The sequence below is a fragment of the Aethalodelphis obliquidens genome, unplaced genomic scaffold (genome assembly GCF_003676395.1).
Source record: "Aethalodelphis obliquidens isolate GAN/ISIS:26980383/991018 unplaced genomic scaffold, ASM367639v1 scaffold11, whole genome shotgun sequence".
In the NCBI taxonomy this organism is placed as follows: domain Eukaryota; kingdom Metazoa; phylum Chordata; class Mammalia; order Artiodactyla; family Delphinidae; genus Aethalodelphis; species Aethalodelphis obliquidens.
In genome coordinates this window covers 34,359,308-34,375,720 of record NW_020837955.1, presented here as the reverse complement: position 1 = coordinate 34,375,720, position 16,413 = coordinate 34,359,308, and the positions used below count along the sequence as shown (strand labels likewise).

The window sequence follows — 16,413 nt, the reverse complement described above, 5'->3', positions numbered from 1 at the left end:
GGCCTTGACTCAGTAAAAATAGGAGTCAAAGTCATCTTTGCTTTAGCGGGGGAAGGACAAGAGGCAGAACAAGAGGAGTACCAGACGCTTGGTGTGGGGAGGGGAATCCAGAAAGCCAGTTTGCAAATGTTCTGTGTGTACTTGAAAAGCACGTATATTTTCTTAGTGTTTTCAAGAAAAAGGGTGTCAATTCAATCCGTTGGTGGGTCATTATATCAATTTTGTACAACGAGACCAGCACTAACAGCAAAGAAACAGAAAAGAGAAAAACTGTACCATGTAAGGGGAAACACTTCACAAAACTCTTGCTTCTGAAGTTATAGGTATATACATATATGTCTGTTCAAGTCATGCTTTTAAAAGTATTTCTTACTTCAAACATTTGAATACACTATTCAACTCTGGGGTGAGGGCTCATTATCAACTTTATTAATTATTTTATTCAACTGCTCTATGTACTTGCTAATGTTTTGACTGCTTAGCCTAATACTTTGACAGGGTTCTTTTTTTTTTAAATCTCATGCTTTGTGTACTCTTCCTTCTTAATTTTTGCCTCATATTTTTTCAGACTATGTTGTCAGGCACATACAGATTCAGGATTATTATATCTTCCTGGTGAATTGCTCCATTTATCAGGATGTAATAACTGCCTTTATTTCAAATAATGCTCTTTGCCCTAAAGTCTAGTTTGTCTAACATTGATATTGTAAAAGAAATACATTAGGCATGAAAAAAATACATACAACATAGAACATTGTTAATCCAGTCATATGTCTTCTCCGACCCCCCAGAGCCTGAGAAACAAAGTCCAAATTCCTTGGAAAGGCTCTCAAGGCCCAGCGTGGGCTCCTCCTGTCTACCCTCCTCCCGCCTCCCCACCCCAGCATCCTTGTCTTCCTACAGTCATCCAGAAGTGTGCACAGGCTGGGCCTGGAATGCTGCTCCCCACCCACTTCGGCATGCTGTTCATTCCAGACTCAGAACAAGGGTCACTGGTGTTCCCTGACACATTCCCCATTCCACTCACCCAGCAGAACTGATCGGGTTCTCTTTTGTGATCCCCCTGAACCCTGCTCGTATACGCATCGTGGCATCTCATTTTGGTTTAATGCACCTAATTACTGACTTGCCTGTCTCCCTGACTGAACAGGAAGCTCATCAAGAACAGAAAATTCATGGAGACCTGATCTCATTTAGCTTTATGTCCCAAGTGCATGATATACAGCAGGCTCCAAATGCTGAACAGACAAATGAACGAACGACACAGAATGCAGAAGCAGGCTGGAGTCAGATAATTTGCACTGAATCACATTAGAAGGGTTCAGTATTTGAACTAACAAAGTTAAGGTCATCTGCTCTATTTCAAATAAAGATATCATGGCTGGCAGAGGTAAAGTGTCCAATATTAACTACACAGCTTGTTAAAATCAAAACCCCATATCCCACTCTCAGTCCAGGGCTCTATCCTACCTCTAACACCATAAGTTTCCCTACCATGTGTAACTACTCAGACATAATACTCTCATTTTAAGTTCGTATGGGGCTTTCAGCTCACCACCATCATTCCAGCCACACAAGCCAGAACCTGGGAGACATTCAAAATGCTTTCTTCCTGGGAGTTCCCTGGTGACCTAGTGGTTAGGATTCCAGATTTTCACTGCTGTGGCGTGGGTTCAGTCCCTGGTTGGGGAACTGAGATCCCACAAGCTGCATGATGCGGCCAAAAAAAAAACAGCTTTCTTCCTCACCAAGTCCTGTTGATTCTACCTCCTCATATCTGATGAATGTTTCACTTCTCTCCATCCCCGTGGCCACTATCCTTGTCCAGAGCCAAGACCTCCTCCATCTAGATCATGAGAAAAGCCCTGGGCAGGCCCACATGCAGCAGACTGTATAACACATAACAGGCACTCAAATATTTACTGAATGCAAGGAGGACTCTAAACGGTTTGGTACTGTAAACCCTTAAGGTAAAAGGCAGGAAGCTGTAAGAATGAGGCTGAAAAACCAAACAGGGACCAACTCAGGAGGCCCACAGGCAGTAAATTCAGGAGACATTTCCTCCAGAGAGGGCAGATTTGCATTTCAGATTGAACACTGGGGCTAGTATGCAGAGGATGGATGGGAGAAGGCAAGCCTAAAGCCAGAGATCCAGGTGACAGGAGTGTGCACGAGGGTGACCTGCTTCCAAATCTGCAACTGTAAGGCTGGACAGAGTCAAGAGATTCTGAGTGACATGGGCACAGCCTGCGTTCCATGTCCTGAGTGAAAAGTCCCAGCTCTACTGCAGTCTTGGAACCCCTTTCAAAACTTCAGGTCCCTCTTTCATAAGCGGGAATTCCATCTAACTTACAGGATTTTTTTTTTTTTTTTTTTTTGCGGTATGCGGGCCTCTCTCTGCTGTGGCCCCTCCCGTTGCGGAGCACAGGCTCCGGACGCGCAGGCTCAGCGGCCATGGCTCACGGGCCCAGCCGCTCCGCGGCATGTGGGATCTTCCCAGACCCAGGCACGATCCCATGTCCCCTGCATCGGCAGGCGGACTCTCAACCACTGCGCCACCAGGGAAGCCCCTTACAGGATTTTTATGAAGATTAAATGGAAGAATTATGTGAAAGTACCCAGCACAATGCCTGGCACATAAATGTTCAATAACTTTTACCTCAAGTTGGGAAATGTATATGCATTTAAAATTCCAGGTTCCTAGCACTCACTAAATCTCTCTACAGATTTTTATTTCAAGGGTCTACATACGACTTTTTATTTAAAAAGGAAAGGATAAAAAAGGAAAAACCCAACTTCGATTGTTTTTTACATTAAATCTTAAGGCCATAATCCCTAAAAGCCTTCTGAGAATAATAAATGTTTTATGAAAATATCTCAATGCTTAGATATGCCCCCAAAATTCTGTTTCTTTAGAACGTGAAACAGATACAGGGCTCTTGATGCAGCTCAAAATTAGGCACGCAGAAACAGTCCTAGCAACCCAATTCAGGTCCAAATGGCAAATCAAGCATAACTGCCAGCTTCCTCCCCTCCCCTAAAGTCCCCTACACTGGAGAGGGGAAATTTAGAAGCAGTAGAGTCTAAATGAAGGTTAAAATATACTTGGGAAAAAGACACAGACATCAGTAGACTTTAGTTATATACATGAAAATAAGTACTAGGGTCCTAAGTTTTGAGAAACCATAGAAGAACAAAAAACAGAATGGGTAGCTTTTAATCAGCAACAGAAAGACATCTGATAAAAATTCATACCATCCAGAAAATTAAAAAAATTTTAAAGTAAAAATAAAATTCCTACCATCCTACAGAGCACAGTAAAAGGTGATAGAACAAAAAAACTGAGAAAAGCACAATAAATGGAAAACATGAATAAAAGGTGAAAATAACTCATAATATATTAATAATTATAAATAAACGTAAAGTTTCAACTTACCAATTAAAAGACAGACTATTAAGTCTCGACTCTTCTATCGGTTTATTTAATTCTAGGCCTATTTTGTTTACCACTGTATGCCTGCAGCCTAGCACAGTGTCTGACACACAACAGGGACTCATTCAATAGTTACTGAACCAAATCATAAACGATGAGCATGTGATTGCTCACAATGAAAGACTTAACTAAAAATTCTGGGAAACTTTAAATTATCTTAAAATCTCTAGCAGGTGTCCACAGCTTCTCACACCAATATAGCGAGAAGCCAGTGGAGGAAGGCCTGAAATAGGCTATATATAACGGGCACAAGAATGGAGGCTGAGTGTGTCTTTTTGAGCCGCTACGACTTTATGCCTGGTACAGTTCCTGGCACACAACAGACACTTCAAAATATGTGTGTGTGTATTTTTTAATCTGTTACTCTTCATTAAGGAGATAAAAATAAATAAAAACATTAGCAGAGTGTTTGTATAGAGGACATGTTTGAACCATACTGGTCTTGGCATATGTAGCAACTATGCTTAGTAATGGACACTCTGTCACCATTATTAATGCCTACTCCGGAGGCAGAAGGCACTGGAATGGCAGGGAAAACGGCCAGTGGGCTTGTCCCTTCCTTCCACAAAGAAGAGCCATGTAATTGATCTGCTCCAACAAACATATTGCTTTCTAATCCTTCCTTCGAAAGGTATATTCCAATGTGGCACACAATTTCAAAAGAGAAACATTTGAAGTTTGCAAACAGGTTTTAAAATTTAGGATTATTAAGGTTATCTAGTAAAGAGTAGAGCTGCTTACAAATTACAAAAGCATAGTATTTTAGAAATAATGCCAAATTTTAATTAGTGAAACCATTAAAGTAACATACACCCAAAGACATAAGTAGTTTGTCATAAGCTCAACTGTTTGACCCATTAGGTCAACATTTCCACTCTTATTTCAGATCCATTTGGCAGGACATGGCTTCTATTTTCATATGCCCTCTTCTTCCTGGTACACAGAAAACAAGTGATTAAGTACTGTGTGCCTGCAGAGAGCATGACTCACTCATTCCAAGAGCCCAGAGTGATGGCGCTCCCTCAGCCCAAGAACAAGCCTGGGTTTTGCACAGCTGCTGAAGTTTACAGGCAGTTTCACTTGTGTCAAAAAAAAAAAAAGGTGCTAGTGTATGCATACATAATCAGACCCAAGTTTCATTTCCTGCTAAAGACAAAAGGACATTATTGCTCTGAAAAGACAATTACCAACACCAAAGTCAAACAGGTGAGGAAAAGGGTTCTACAATGAGGAACTAAAAGTTCCAATGGTTAGCTCATCCATACTTAAATTCTCAAAATTTAATTAGGCCAGAAAAAAAGGTTAAGGAATAATTTGATTCAGATGCCATCTTATAAATGCAAAATTTGATACATGTTTCTCTGAACTCTCTAATAGTAATTATTTTCCAGCATTCAGCAAGCTAAAGAGCTAATCCACTTTAGAAGTTCTAGCAGCTGCTGCTTTCCCAGTGTGAACTCCAGCTCAACGGTCCTGGATCCCGGCTGCTCAATATCACCATCTGGGAGCTGTACAAATACTGATGCCTGGGCCCCATCCTCGAGAGTCTGACTGTTGGGTTACGGTGGGACCCAGGCACAGGTATTTTGTAAATCTCCCCCAGGTGATTCTAACGTACACCCAGGTTGAGAATTACAGGCCGAAGTGATTATAGGTTACTAGTTGGAACCTGCATTAGTAGCTTTAGTTTTATCCTACTTGAGTGATTCAAAGATGATGCCTGTGCCGTGGACAGCTTGAAACTCTTTCATGTAATTAAGAACCATAAACTGAATAAAGAGCTCATAATATATAGTGAATAAGCAAAAAGTTGGTGTAAGCTACTATAAAAAAATACGTTTAAAAAAATAACCCTAAGGGCAAAAAAAAACAACCACCAAAAAACCCTAAGACGAGTTAAAAGATGAGATATACTACCTAGGAAAGGGATCCTAAGAATTTCTAGACTTTTCTATTAAAACTGGGATCTGGCTTCCCTGGTGGCGCAGTGGTTGAGAGTCCGCCTGCCGATGCAGGGGCCACGGGTTCGTGCCCCGGTCCGGGAAGATCCCACATGCCGCAGAGCAGCTAGGCCCGTGAGCCATGGCCGCTGAGCCTGCGCGTCCGGAGCCTGTGCTCCGCAACGGGAGAGGCCACAACAGTGAGAGGCCGGTGTACTGCAAAAAAAAAAAAAAAACTGGGATCTAATTACAGTGCAGCATGAAGGATATTAGAAATTGTTTTTTGGGCAGAAGACCTAAATAGACATATCTCCAAAGAAGACATACAGATGGCCAATAGGAACATGAAAAGATGCTCAACATCACTAATTATGAGAGAAATGCAAATCAAAACTACAATGAGGTACCACCTCACACTGGTCAGAATGGCCATCATTAAAAAGTCTACAAATAACAAATGTTGGAGAGGGTGTGGAAAAAAGGGAACCCTCCTACCCTGTTGATGGGAATGTAGATTGGTGCAGCCATTATGGAAAACAGTATGGAGGTTCCTCAGAAAACTAAAAATAGAGTTGCCATATGAGCTAGCAATCCACTCCTGGGCATATACCCAGACAAAACTATAATTCAAAAGGATACATACACCCCTATGTTCATAGCAGCACTATTTACAATAGCCAAGACATGGAAACAACCTGAATGTCCACTGACAGATGAATGTATAAAGAAGATGTGGCATATATATACATAACAGATTACTCAGCCATAAAAGAATGAAATAAAGTCATTTGCAGCAATATGAATGGACTTAGAGATTATTATACTAAGTGAAGTAAGTCAGAAAGAAAAAGACAAATACCCTATGATATCACATATATGGAATCTAAAATACAACACAAATGAACATATCTATGAAACAGAAACAGACAGACATAGAGAACAGACTTGTGGTTGCCAAGGGAGAGCGGGTTGGGGAGAAGGAAGGATTGGGAGTGTGCGATTAGCAGATGCAAACTAATATACATAAGATGGATAAACAACAAGGTCCTACTGTATAGCACAGGGAACTATATTCAATATCCTGTGATAGGACTTCCCTGTTGACGCAACGGTTAAGAATCCGCCTGCCAATGCAGGGGACACGGGTTCAATCCCTGGTCGGGGAAGACCCCACATGCCGCGGAGCAACTAAGCCCGTGTGCCACAACTACTGAGCCTGCACTCTAGAGCCTGTGAGCCACACTACTGAGGCCGTGTGCCTAGAGCCCGTGCTCGCAACAAGAGAAGCCACGGCAATGAGAAGCCCGTGCACAGCAACAGAGTAGCCCCCGCTCACCACAACTAGAGAAAGCCCATGCGCAGCAACAAAGACCCAACGCAGGGACTTCCCTTGTGGCTCAGTGGTTAAGAATCTGCCTGCCAACACAGGGGACACGGGTTTGATCCCTGGTCCAGGAAGATCCCAGATGCCACGGAGCAACTGAGCCCTTGCGCCACAACTGCCGGGCCTGTACTCTAGAGCCCGCCAGCCACAAGTAGTGAAGCCACGTGCCTAGAGCCTGTGCTCCGCAACAGGAGAATCCACTGCAATGAGTGGCCCGCGCACCGCAACGAAGAGTAGCCCCCACTCAACACAACTAGAGAAAGCCCGCACAGCAACGAAGACCCAATGCAGCCATAAATTAATTAATTTTAAAAAAAAGATCCAACGGCAGCCAAAATAAATAAATAAATCTTTAGAAAAAGACAAGAGAAAGAAATAGGATTCTGAAAGCTAAATAAGAGCACAGGTGAGCTAACAGTTGGTATTTTCCTTAACTCATTTTAGAGCCGGTAACTGAGATGCATAAAATTAGCACTTCGAACATAAAATAGATGCAACCTTTGTCTCTGCTGGCGTTTAAATAATTTCCTAGCTTTTCCTGAAAACTCTGTTCAAAACTTACTCTCTTCCATCTAGGATCGTCTGTATAGTCATTCTGATATCATAGGTCCTTACCAACAAAAAGCTCTACCTTCAAACACACCATCAGGTCTAGGATCTGCCATTTTAATTGCCCTCAAATGTAGAACTGCTTCTAGATCAAACAAGGGCCACAGCAGAGTGTCCTGTGGGGTGGGAGGTACAGGGGAGAACCTGTACTATTTCAGTCTGGCCAGTTAGGCACTATTCATTCTCATAAACTTTTTTCTTTTTCTTTTTCTTTTTTTTTTTTTTTTGAGTACTTAATTAGAACCAAGGCACTGTGCATACAAAGTTATTTCTGGCAAGGCAAGGCAAAAATATATATATACCCATTAAAGTCCACTAGTCACACGGCCAGTTTCTTCCAGGACTTTCCACTCTTAAATAAGACAGAAACAATCACAGACAATTTACAGCTAGAAGGAACTTCAGAGAATCAAATAAAAGAACACCTTTCTTCCCATTTCTTTATGAGGAAGAAAAACAGATTTTCACTACCTTGGAAAAAAACAGAGACTTTGAACTTCAAGACCCAGCTCAAATCTCCCACAGAACTCAGCTCTATCACAGTATCTGTCACTCTAGAATCCTCTGTATGCCTTTCCCTTGTTGGACCACTACCTGGGCTATAGGGTAGAGACAGTATTTTATCCATCTTTTTACCTTGGCACAATGCCTCGCAGACAGATCTTCAATAAATGTTTGTTGAAATAATAAATAAATGACTTCACAGAATTTCAGACTTAATATAATTTGGAAGGAGAAAGGAATAGAATACTAAATTAGTTGTCAGGGCGGAGGGCTGCTTCTTTGAGAAAAGTGAGTATTTGAAAGGTGCAAAGGGGGATAAATGCAATAGCTACTAGAGGTGAATCCTGGAAGTCAAGAAGAACAACTGCCCAGAGGGAGACTAGCAAACTAGAAACTCTGCCAAACTCTTTGGTCTACCCACCACAACTGTTCCCTGGGGGAGGGGAGGGTTATTATGCTGGAAATAGGGAGAAAAGTGTTTATATCTGGCATAAAAGCAATGTATAATGACACCATGAAGCATCATTAATATTATACACGCAAACTACTAAAATTAAGAGCACTGTGGCATGTTTAAAATGTCCCAACATTTCAGTTACATGTTAGGACTATTTCAAATTATATATGTTGACCATTGCAGAAACTGGAATTTGAAGTTTAGTACAAGTAAAAAGAGGTTTCAAAGAATAATATTCATAAATTTTCATAAAGAAAAATTAATGTACTTTAAATGTATTTTTAAATATCCCACTATGAAGTTAAAGAAATTCAAGGTTAAATGTGAAAGAATCTGCAATTAAAATGAGGTAACTTAAAAAGAAAAAAACAACAGGGAACACTGACCTAAAATCAACCTGTACTTCCCTCAACAGCCTTACCAAAAAGTTGGCAGGAGTGGATGCTTTTTTGTGAATGAGAGCAGTTCCTTTAAGGGTCTCACAGCAACCAGAAAATGAGTCATCTTAACAGAGCATGGGATTTAATTAAGATACTACCAGTATGTGTTCTGATAGTACTATGATGCTAAATGTGCAGTGCTCACCCTCACTTTTTAAATACTACTTAAATATTACTTAATGTATTATCAACAGCTACTGATAATAAAGTAATGTATTATTTCTCTATTTTGGTAAACATACTCTAATTCAAATATTCTTCTCAGCTCGTTTATGGTCGTCTGACACACATGATTATAACTTAGCCCAGCTAATGAGTAATTTGTTACAGGTTCTATGAGATTGCTGTTACTTCTCAGGTTTGTGTTTGCAAGACTAGATTTTAAAAGTTTATATTTTAAAACATATTTGAACAGGAATAGAACAGTTTACAAAAAGGTTTACAGAGAGATAGTAATGCAGCTTATAAAGATCTAACACATTTAAATCCCCATAAAACCACATCAAGGTCAGACTATGGCTCTGAGAATGCACTGAATCAATACTATAGCCAAATTAGTTCGATTTTCCGATAGTCTAGTATCTATCTGCAAATACATCAGCTAATTTTGTCATAAATCATAAGAACCAAAATCAGCCAACAATCTTTTTTTTGTTGGCATAGGGCCAGTTAGAGAAAAATAAAAATGTCTTTGGGCCTCATTTATTTTCATTAAAAAAAGATTTATTGAATCCCACAGAATTAAAAGTTAGATTCCCCCGTTTCCTGAATAAAACGACAATGAGAAATTAGCACATTTTTTAAAGTTGGTAAGAGATGCAGCGTTTTAGTCTTCTGTTCTTATGTTCTTCATTTAATCCTCCCAACAACCTCTTTGCTGCTCAAGGTACACAGAGTCAACCAGAAACTAGAATTATTTCAATTCATTCAATACAATTTTTACAGAAGACCTGCAGTGGGCCAGGTGCTAGGGATATAGTAATGAATCTGCATCTCCTTCTCCCTGCTTGGGCTGAGTTAGGCTGGGCAGGTGGGATAAGGGGAAGCCGTGCTGCTGGGCATCCTGGAGCAGCACCAAAGTAGCCATGTTCCGAAAAGACCAAGCTGTCAGGGCACCTTTGTTTCTGGCACCTGCATGCTCTGTCCTAAAGGCCTGGATACTGCCTCTCCTCTGAAGCCAGCCTTTGGCAAGTCCTGGCCTCTGCTGGCATGGCCAGAACACAAGCATCTAGGAATCAGCGATGCTACAAAGTCCCTCCCCTCTTCGGAAGTGGTTGCCGTGAAGACTTTTTCTCCTCCATTCCCTCTCTGCTTTATGTGCTCTGAAAGGATGTCTGTGAAACTGGATCTGGAACTGGATCTGGAACTCTTGCAAAGTTAGACTGAGAAGGCTTCAGGTTGCTCATCACTGGCTGAAATAGTTCCCATCCAGTACATATCAGTGTTTCTGCTCCAAGATCTTCCCTCTATATATTCCCTCCACAACCTGCAAATGTTCTAAAAACTTAAGAAGAGAAACCTTACAAACTGACCGTAACTGGAAAAACGAGTCAACCTATTATATAACGATATTCCCTGTAACTATATAACTAATTTTGCAAGAAAAGAGTGAGGACAGGTGAAAGGTCAAAGAACAAACCAACAGTCCCATCATCAGCCTTTTCATTCTACATAGATCCTTCCTCAACGTGCATACTTTGACATTTCAGAGGCTATTTTATTCTCTACATAGGCTACACTATAATGACTATGACAGCTAAATACATTTCAGATATTACCCATAAAAATATAAATCCTACAACTTTGTGGTCAAGAAGGTAGAAAGGTTTATAAAACATTTTTGTCAATATTGAGAAAAACTTGGCTTTGGAGTCAATATGGGGTTAGAAGTCTGGCTCTCCCTCTTATTCTTTGAACTTGGACAAATTACTTCTCTGTGCCTGTAAAATAATAATAAGACCCCTCCGCCTAAGTTTTATTGTGGGGATGACATGAAACAGTACACATAAAGGGCTTAGAACAGTGTCTGGTTCAGAAAAATGCTTAGTAAATAAAAGCGGTTGTTATTAGCTACTACTAATCTCAGTTCACAAAGCAGACAATATGCACAAAAACTTCCCTCTAGCTGTAAAACCTGATTCCAAAAATTGTCATCATTCACCCTACAAAGACTATCTTTTTTTTTAAGCCAAAGAAAGGGGGAAATTTTTTGGAAAGATGTGTTTTGTATCTTGCATGCATAACAATAAATGTTCACAAAATAAGTTTACAGATCTGTTCAATCCAACTGCTAGCCTGTTAGAAATATAAAATATGGGGTAAGAAGTGTTCAAGGTATAAAAGTGGTAAGCCATTTTAAAGAAACTGAAAACTAAAGACACTAGAGGAAAAAAACTGGTTATTCAACAGCAACAAAAATGGTTAAAAAGATTTTTACAATATATTTAATAACTAATTTATAAATTAAAATGCCCTATTACATTTTGTCATGGTAAGCGGTGAATTTTTAGCAAACGTGATTTTCTAAAAAAGGTAAAGTTAAAAAATTTTTTCAAAGTAAATACCAAATAACACAAAAGTCTAAACTGGATATAGTTGCATAAAATATGATTCCGCAAAACAGATAAAAGTTCTATTTAGATTTCAATTCTGTAATTAATTTCTCATTCAAAAAAGTTTTCATATGACATATTAAAAATAATTTCATTATCAAAAAATAACTAAGTAAAACAGAAATGCATTTTTATGTTTCTGTACATTCTGATAACTAGCATCCCCCTCCAAAAACTGTTCACTGGTATGTATCATTCAGTGTTTCATCTCTCTCTAAATAGTTTACATGCTTATGAATGTTATGTGTATGACAGATGCTCTACCATCTTTTCGTGGTCAGTCTCAGAATAGAATGAAGCAATACGCAGCAGTAAATTATATAACACTGTCCTATCAGACAAAGCTACAAGGACAAGTGGAAGCAGTTTTAAGATGAAAGAGATAAGACCATATCACCCTTGCTCAACAGTGGACTATATTATATTGCTTTTTAAGTCTTTAAATTACAGCCCTTATTCTCAGATAGTGAAACTCCACGCTCAAGAGATTACTGAATGTTTACACAGTGCTTTATCATTTTCCCTGGTTGAAAATAAAACAGTCTAAATATTTTCCTCTGCTGGTCATTACCCTGCAAGAGATATTAGCAGCCACCAAAAGAGCAGTTCTAAGTATGAATACAGACACTCACTAACCTTAAAAAAATGGAAAACCAGAAAAAATACTCAACTACTTAGAAGAAAAAATTTAAACAGTGTTAAAGAAAATACGGAATACCATCACAAAGATTTTTTTTTAAATGACGTTAAATCAGATAGAAAAACAACATAAGTGGAAATGCACCTTTCCTCACATTTATTTCCTTATCCAGCTGGACAGAGATTTTCCACCTAAATTAGAAGATGTTTAAAACAGGGCCTAAAATGAGTAATAAGCATAACACAACATCCTATATTTGTGGCAATGATAGTACTGAGAGAAACCTGGACTTAAATTTAATTTGGCTCAACTCAACCAAAAATGCCTTCTGTGTCCTAAGCACTCTAAAGCTCACAGATACCAAGATGAGTAGAACGTGGTCCTTGCCTTGAGGAATGCTCTGTCCACTGGGGAAGAAGGAAGCAAACCATTATTATATGATACAGTCAGGGCTATAACTAACGTGTGTACCAAGTGTCTAAAGCACCTGGAAACACAAAAAGGTGACCAATAATTCTGCCCCAGGAATGCAGGCTATGGTGAGCACAGAGTAGGGGTGGCATCTGAACTGGGTCTTACAAAATAAACTAGGCAGGAAAAGAGACTGACAGTAACAAACATTCCAGACCAAGGAAGTGGTCACTTTAGACTTAAATATCAATACTGATCCTTCTGATGACACTAGAAGAAAAGTCCTCTTTCAAGTTGCCACAAACATAAAAATCACAAGGCTCACAGGCTTTTTTGGTCTTATGATACTGCCCTTTAGAAAGAAAAGGACTTGGCCAGTAATTTATTCAGTTGAATAACCAGTAAGAAACTATGGAAGATTTTAAATGCTTTCATTACAAACAATAGCAAAACTGGCTGTAAAAGCAGAGGGAGATGATCCAATAAAATGGAGAATTTTAAATAAGTCTACAGAAAAAGACCTGGAAAACATTTAACAATTAAATGCCATTATTCCATAGGCATTCTTTAGAAAGGCTCTTGAGTATTGGATAGGATAAACTATTTGGTAAAGTCAGGTGTGTGAGATTCTTTATTCATTGGCTATATGTACTTGAACACCTGAAGATCAAAAACAGGCTGTTCTGAAAGATAATGGCCTCTTCCTTCCTCTATATTTTTGGTCTGCTTTAGTCTGTGGTAGGCTGTATCCTAAGAAGTGTGATAAACTTAATTGCAAAGGCTACAACCATTTTATTCAGAAAAAAGTTAATTTGCCTTCTGATATGGACTTTGGATATATAAACAGTAATTCAAACCACATGGCTTAATCCAAAATCTAGGCCCAGGTTTCCCTGTGAATATTCCTTAAAGGCTTAAGCCTGTAGCATGATCATCTGAGCTTCAGCTCAGATGATTGGGTTTAAGTATCCTTCCACTGAAAGGTAAGCTACTAGCCAGCACCCTAGAAGAGTTGACTTACTTCTCTTGAGGGAAGCAACTTATCCCTAAAGCTGTTAGGACTGGACAGGTTCCTGTGTACGAGAAATGAACACAAACCAAACAGAATGACACATAATTCATTTAAAGCCATCTATTCAGAGGACTCCTGTCTCCTTCCACGTAATTCCACCAGCTTGGTTCATCTCTGTCAATCTTAGAGGCTAAGAGAAAGGAGAGAGTAGCCCTAGAAATGGAGACAACCACATCCACCTCTATCTACATATGCTTCAATTCACTGTCCCAATACACAGGTGACCTAGAGATTTCCTGAGTGTTTTTCATGAAACACATCAATTCTTGTCCTCAAAGAGGTACACTGAACAAAGACTTAAATTGGCACTGTTTCAAAAACATTTCATTATGCACAAGGACCAAAAAGTCCAACCCTCATTTTATAGCTGAGGAAATGAAGTACAGAAAAGTGTTCTGTCCAATGAGTTAGAGGTGATGTCAAGTTCTATCCAGCTGCCATAGTTAATTTTAAGCTCTTAAGAATCCAAAGAGCCGGCTCTTTGACAGCCTGGGGAATTTTGCAATCTACTTTTCTTCAGTCTGCACTTGAAGGCTTATCCAAACATTGTGGGTGGGGTGAGGGGAGAAAGACCAGGCAAATGATCAAATCAGGAAAAACAGGGAGAAGAGAATGACTGGAGACTGGCCAAAATTAGCCTATCTACAACACCTCCTGTCTCAAGATTATCAAAGAACCTTATCTGGGTGCAGTAGTTTCTCTTCCATTCTGAATAGAGGAAATAAAATGTAATAGCAAGAAAATACATCCAAAACCTAGAAAAAAAAATAAGTTCTCCTTCACTGCTCTAGCAAATCAACGAGCAGGCCTTCCTAGGCAAGCAGTGGGACGGGCCAGAAAGTGTTCTGGGGGCCAATTCTACTCTCTGTGACCTCAGTCAAGTTACTCAAACTTTCACACCTGTCTCCTCACCTGAGAAAGAGGATATCACCTCACCACCTGCTTTGTAAGGTTGTTGTGAGGACTGGGAATAATATATTAAGGGACCAGATCCTTGGAAACCTCCTATAAATGGTAACTGCTGTGATGTATATGAAAAGTTCGTTTGTGCCTTTCATACTTTCCAATTCATACCACGTAAATTCTTTTGTCTAGATTACATACAAGAATTACAAGTAAACTTGAAATGCTCTGGCTATTTCTTTCAAGAACTCTGTTCTCTTACTTCTCCTAAAATGAAAGATCTGCAGTGACTAGGAAAAAGGACTGGCAACCTCAAAGGGGGAGGTGCTCCGGGGCCCCCTCAAGGGAAACAGCCCCCCCCCGGACTGTCAGCTCTCTGAGGGCAGCGACTGCCCTGTTTAACTCACCACTGTGACCTAGTTTTCCTAATGCAGACTAATCGTTGTAGACTTAGACATCTCATGACAGCTTACATGACACCCAAACATGGACCCACAAGAGTGTATCTCACAATACTGAGTCACACAAAAATATTAAAAGTTGAACATTACGATACAGTTTAACTGTAATACTAAAATTAAAAAAAAAAAAAAGGCGCTGTAAATCGAGTGCCTAGAGGTAACCAGAATGAAGTCACGCCTTTAATGATAAAGGACCACCAGAAACACATAGATGTCCACAGGCACTGAAGCTCCGGCAGGATGTTCCACTGAACTGGCGTGATCGCCTCTGGCCTGAGATCGGGATTCGAACCCAGAACTTGTCCCGAAGGACGGGCAGAGGCCACTCCTGAGAGGAAGAGGCCTTTAAGGCCAGGCGCACCTCGCTCGAACTTTCTGGTGGGCGCCGGCCCGACCCCGACTGCGGGCGGCTCGACTCACGTCCCCTCTCCCGGGCAGCGGAGCAGATCGCGACGCGGAAGCGCGCTCGGAGGGACGAGGGTCGCCAGTCCTTTGTCCCCCGCAGAGGGGCAGGGGCGACGGCAGCGCTCCCTCCTCTCAGGAAATAATGACAGACCGCGCGCCCTCGCTCGAGCCCGCCCCGCCCCGCCCGCCAGGGCCGCAGGAGGCGCCAGATCCGCAGCCCCCGGCCGAGGGGCCCCGGCCGCGCCCCCTCCTCGCCCCCCGCCCGCCCAGGGCGACCCCGTGCCGCCAGCCTCACCCGGTCGGAGATGGAGGCTGCCGTCGCGGCGGCTGCACCACAGCGCGCGTTCGTCCTGCTGCAGGATGTAGTGGTCCTTAGCTTGGAAGAGCTCCATGCCGGCCCCGGACGCTGAGGGAGGCGGCGGCGGCCCGGGCGCGCCAGCGGCTCTGCAGCCCCGCGACCCCGCGACCCCAGAGGCGGCGGTTCGCGCGCGGCGTCCTCGTCGGCCGGGGCCGCCAGAGCCCGCGCTTCGGGGAGCGGCGGCTGAGGGAGCACCCCGGCTGCCAGACCCGCGGGAGGAGAACGCGCTGCGGCGGCGGCGGCGGCGGCCTTGGGAGGCCTTTCCCCCCGGCTCCGCCCCTTTATCGGCCCCGCCCCCGCTCCCCTTCATGGCTCCTCCCCCTGCCCCACCCCTTCCCCGGCTTCTCCCCTGACTTCTCCCAGGCTCCACCCCCTCCCCGTCTCCTCCCCGCTTCTCTCTCCTTTCCGTTCCTCTTCCTGCCCATTCCCGCCGCCTTCTTCTCCAGCTTTTCCTGGGTTTCTCCGCCTGGTTCCTCCCCCGAGGCTCTTCCTCCTCCCTCTTCTCTCCCCATCCAAGCCCCCTCCTCCTCCTCCCGCTCTTTCCAGGCCCCGCCCCTGGCGGGCCCGCTTTCCCAACCCCGGGGATTGTCGGCAGAACACTGGCCTGGATGAGACAGGCTGGCCGCCTTACTGCCCTGCAGCCTTTGGAGCAGAAGCCCACTTCTGGGGCCTCCCCTCCCATGCCAGCAGGTTATTCGTTACTTTCAGCAGCCCTGAGAAAAGC

The 16,413-nt window shown here is 42.2% G+C and overlaps 1 protein-coding gene across 3 annotated transcripts in view; it reads right to left on the bottom strand.

Annotated features, from left to right (window-relative positions):
• The window catches only part of INPP5F (inositol polyphosphate-5-phosphatase F), a 90,533-nt gene extending 74,618 nt beyond the window's left edge, over nucleotides 1-15,915 (bottom strand). Inside the window, exon 1 of one of the 3 annotated variants that reach the window (XM_027112779.1) lies at nucleotides 15,627-15,915. In XM_027112779.1, the coding sequence (XP_026968580.1) occupies nucleotides 15,627-15,723 (97 nt within the window). In that variant the 5' untranslated portion in view covers nucleotides 15,724-15,915. Of the gene's footprint in view, nucleotides 1-15,287; nucleotides 15,314-15,626 lie in introns of those variants that run through there. The other 2 variants (XM_027112777.1, XM_027112778.1) reach the window with 2 other exon arrangements.
• Between the last annotated feature and the right edge of the window lie 498 nt (nucleotides 15,916-16,413).